This window comes from Zymoseptoria tritici, chromosome 3 (genome assembly GCF_000219625.1).
Source record: "Zymoseptoria tritici IPO323 chromosome 3, whole genome shotgun sequence".
NCBI classification, from domain to species: Eukaryota; Fungi; Ascomycota; class Dothideomycetes; order Mycosphaerellales; family Mycosphaerellaceae; genus Zymoseptoria; species Zymoseptoria tritici.
The window spans coordinates 1,675,908-1,680,633 of NC_018216.1; the positions used below are offsets into that span (position 1 = coordinate 1,675,908).

Here is a 4,726-nt window from a genome sequence, read left to right on the forward strand (position 1 = left end):
GAACTTCGGATGGGAATTGCTCGCACGTATCGTAGGAGGAGAGGGTAGATTGGGAGGCGTTAGACATGTTGCCGCTGGTGGTAACGGAGGAAAGAGGGATGACCGGGCCAGTGTCCCAGGGAAGCCGGCGGACGGTGGCGGAGATGACTTCGGGGGCTTGGGTGGAGCGCGAGGATTTGCGGGAGTGCAGGGAGGCGGCAGGAAGGGAGGGTTCGATGGGGTGCGATTTTAGAGGATTTGGCATGGGGACCTTGCTGAAGCGTGTCATCGGGTCTCGACGACGAGGAGGAGGGTCTTGCGCGAGGAGGTTTGGGGTGGAGTGACCTTGGGCGCCGAGGTTAGGCGTAGGTAGTGTGGGTTCGCGGTGAGGGGTCTGAAGGCGTGGTGGTGAGACCTGTTGCATATTGTGCGAAGCTCTGGGAGTTACGCGAGGCATGGGCATTTCCTGGGCGTCGGTCACGGGTGGTACAAGAGTGTTTTCTCGTCGCATGGTGGTGGCCTTGATCCATACGTTCAGGGGAGGCGGCGCTCCTTTGGTGGCGATGAACGTTTCCAGTCGTCGTTGTGCTTCGGGGCTGATTGTTTGAGGCTTTGCGGGGCCGGGTGGATGATTTGACTCGTCGTTTACTTCTGGTTGCCAGGTTGAGGCTCGCTTGCGTGCTTCTGATATCCTCTGCGCGCTTGCGCGTAAAGGATCGTCGCAATCTTTCGCCGGTGGTGAGCGGGACTCTAGGAACGTGGGACGCACTGGCGTTATGCTCCGAGTCTCATCCACGCTGACGACTGAAGAGGCTGAGGATTCGGAGTCCAGGTAGCTCTCGCCGTGTGAGCATTCCTCGGTCTTTGTCTTGTTCTGCGCCTCGGACTCGCGGCAGGCCTCGACTTGGACATTTGGAGACTGTTTGGCAGATGGCATTGCGCTGTCTTTGCGACTCGAATAACGATTCTTGTTTTTCCGCGGCAAGGGCGGCGTTCTCATCGGCGGTGTGACAGGCGACTGTTCAGCCGGAGCGGGGAACTTTCCAATAGTCTCGCTCCAGGAGGGACTTGGTACCATTGAGGTCTTCTGCCTCATGGTCTTCAGAAGCGCCATCTCCTCATCGGTGACCACGACCACATGACCAGACTCGGGGGTTGGAGCAGTTGACACGCTCGTCTTTCTGATTGGGTTTGACACCGCATCGTTGCATATCACAACATTGACAGGGCCGGTTGTAGACAGGATCGGCAGCCGCGATGAGGCTCGTGCATGTCGCATTTCACGGAGAGAGCCCGCATCGTGGGAAAATTTACGCGCAATCTCCCTAGGCCCGATCTCGTCCGAAGATGCTAGAGCCGTTCCATCAGGCGATCCGAGAGACTGGTCCGGACTCAACTGCTCATGCTGAAGCTCACTGAAGGCGCTCGAAGACCAGGAGAAGTTGTCCAGGCTGTAGCTGGGCTTCAAGATTGGAGAATTCGTCGATATGGGGGAAGTCGCCACTTGCAGCGGTTTAATGGACGGCAACCTCGAGAGATCCACCGTCGAAGCAGATCCCAGAATAACAGAACAGTGATCATCGACCATGAGGCTGGCACGGATATCCGGCAAGCTTGCATCGATGCTGTAATCGGAGAGCGCTGACCTGGCTCTTTCTCGAAGCGTAACGTGGTCGATGTCTGGAGAGTCGAATCGCGCTTTCATTGGTGAGAGGTGTTTTGAGCGTTCGCTCGCCGCGATGGAACGGACACTATCCACACTGCGCGGTCTAGGCAGCTGCACCACTCGCCTCTGTCCGGCGGTGTGACCGATGTGTTGTGGCCGCGCCGGCCGACCACGATCTTCGTAAACGCCGTCCAAAGGCGACCTACGAGGTGCGTAGACCGAGGCCGGCTTCAATGTGTTCTTGGGACTGTCGACCTGGGGAAGGGTCGGCACGGAGGCCGGCGCGATTTTGCGAACAGTATCCATTCCGCCCTTCCCCCTTCCCTTTTTCGCATAATCATCATCGCTGTCATCATCATCCTCCTCTTCGTCCTCTCCATCAGACGGCCAGGCATCGAACCAGTTCTGGACACCTTTCGGCGGTCGATGCACATTCTTCTTAAATTGATCGCCAATGTCTTCGTCGAAAGGTCGGTTCTCGAGAGACACTTTGCGCCCGTGGACTGATGCGGCATCTCCATTGGAAGGCTTATTGGGCGTTGGCGCTTTCCCGCCCTTCAATTTCCAACCCATGGCTGAGCAGGACTGATGCGTGTGTGGGCGCTCGCTGAGCAGATTTCGACGCGAATGGTGTCTGTCGTGATGATAATTGTGTACGGCGTCCTAGATGTTTGCTGTCTGAAAGGCTGCAAAGTCGTGAATTCGGACGAGGCTGGTCAAGAGGTAGGCCGTGCTCATTCTCGCTATATGTCGCAACTCGTCTCAAACCCAAAATTTGCACTGCCCAATCGGTTGTACGAGGTTCCTGCGGCGTGTCCAATTTCGCGGAGTTGACGATTGTAGCCGTGACTGCCGCTGGTCAGTCGAGAGGATGGAGGTGTTAGGTCGGACGCGACGATGACAGACGAGCACAGAGCATTTTCTCCTTTACATTAGGCTCATCAGCTAGCATCACGTCACCAGGGTTGCGCGCTGTGTGCACCGCGCACGATCCGGGCTTTGGTCAAGGTTTGCCTGGGCTGGGCCGCTGTTCAGTCCTCCCCATGGTCAGGGTAGCCTCCTGGCGCGTCGGAGTTCGTGGAGTGATCACTGTATCGTATTGGTTCTGGATCAGCAAAACCACGTGGCAGGAAACCTTTACCGTTCTGCGGTCGGGTCCGTCGTCAGCTCATTATCTGTTTTCAATGTCAAGTCTCCGACGTGTCGCAGATTCAGACGTTGTGTAGGCAGATATTCTGTCGGAACTGCCGGTGATGAAGACTTGCACTGCCGAATGGAGGCTTTGCATCCCTGCGCGAGACACGCGCTGATCGACGACTTCCAGGCCGGCACGACCCATCGTGACGTGGACTCGACCTGGGTGTGTTGGACTCCCTCTGGCCACATCGAAGTCCTGGCTGGTTGGGGTCTATCGTTGGCGTGAGATGACTGCAATCTGGTATTGGTCCATGCACCAAACGCCGTGAGTCGTGACTCTTGGTAGCTTCACCGGCAGCTGCACGCCAGTTTGAAACTCGGCTCGTAAACAAGTACCGACGCCGTGTGCAACACAGGCTGTGTCGTCTGCGTACTCATGCGATTGATGCCATCTCCGCTGTGTTGCAATCGAGCGTGCACTTGCACGGTCGTCCTGCACGACGAACAGACACCGATGCTTGCTGCGGATACAGTCGGACAATGCGGTCGAACGCTCATCAGGTCATCACAGGCTGATATACCCAGCCCGGCCACATTATTCCAGGGATCTTTCGGCGCGGAGATTCGTCTCACCTCAGCCCCCGGCATACCACGAACACTGCCCAGGAAACACGGTCGACGTGGTAAGCATTGCCCATCTTGGAACGGAGATCGAAGATGAGCCTCGTCAGATTCATGTCGGGCAAGATTGTGCTCTCTTGGTCGCGGTGCTGAGGAGGGAAGATTTAGGGTGAAGTGAGATCGAAGAGGAGGGACCTCTGCTCTCAGTCACGTGATGATGCGTGCTAGCGCGAAGGACTACAGGGCATCATTGTCCGGCTCGAGGATCTGCCGATCTCCCGTCGTATCTCGAAAGCGCCGATCTCGTTCGAAGTACGACGATGTAGTTCTTACCTCCAACTACAACTCATCAGACACTACGGACAACCGCACCTCCATCCACAACCGCCTGCCATGTCCAGCAAACGTCCTCCCACCGCCGAGGCCCCCAAACCGCCCACAACCCTCCACCCGACAACCACCATCTCACCCCTCGCCGTCCTCACCGGAACCCACCCCGTCACCCTCGGCGAAAACACCATCCTACACCCATACTCCATTACAACCTCCACCACCGGCCCTATAACCCTTGGACGCAACTGCACCCTCGCCGAAATGTCCGTCATATCCGCCTCGTCCTCAAACCCGACAACAATCGGCGACAACGTAACAATCGGACCCGCCACCCACATAACTGGCGCGAACATCGGAGAAGGGAGTGTCATCGAAGGGAGAGTCACAATCGCAGAGGGAGCAGTGTTGGGGAAGTTCTGCAAGATCACGGCCGGAGAGGTGGTGCACCCGGGAGAGGTACTGCCGGATTTCACGGTGGTGTATGGTGATGGGAAGAGGAAGGTGAATCGCACGATGGAGGGGAGTGTGGAGGTGAGGGAGGCGAGGAGGAAGGGTGTAGAGGGGGAGTGTGCGTTGGCGAGGAGGCTGATTCCGAATGCTGCCGCGAAGTGGGGATGAAGGGAGAGAATTGAGGTGAGGCTACATTCTTCAGTTCGACCTCGACTCATCACTCTGGATCGTCGACATGGACGAAACGCATTCGCCAGAGATGTCCCGGCCTCGGACGGAACCCGCAGACACCGACCATGCTGATCTAACTACCTCTGATACGCCTCCAAGCCCCACTCAAACCCATACCCCTTCCACTCCGGCGGAATCCCCTCCCCTTCCACATCCTCCGGATCCCACGACAAAGTCTTGCCACCACCTCTCATCCTCACCTTATCTACCACGCCCTTCCACACGCCTGTCCTCACATACATCCCCACCAGACTCCCAAACGCATACAACATCATCTCCGGGTCCGTCGCCCGCTTCTCCCACGGATTC

General features: G+C 57.3%; 1 protein-coding gene across 1 annotated transcript; it reads left to right on the top strand.

Moving 5' to 3' along the window:
• Positions 1-3,796: 3,796 nt before the first annotated feature.
• On the top strand, positions 3,797-4,354 carry MYCGRDRAFT_38720 (uncharacterized protein; the record flags this gene model as incomplete). Its single annotated transcript, XM_003853784.1, has 1 exon — positions 3,797-4,354. The coding sequence occupies one exon, from the start codon at positions 3,797-3,799 to the stop codon at positions 4,352-4,354; it is 558 nt and encodes a 185-aa protein (XP_003853832.1).
• Between the last annotated feature and the right edge of the window lie 372 nt (positions 4,355-4,726).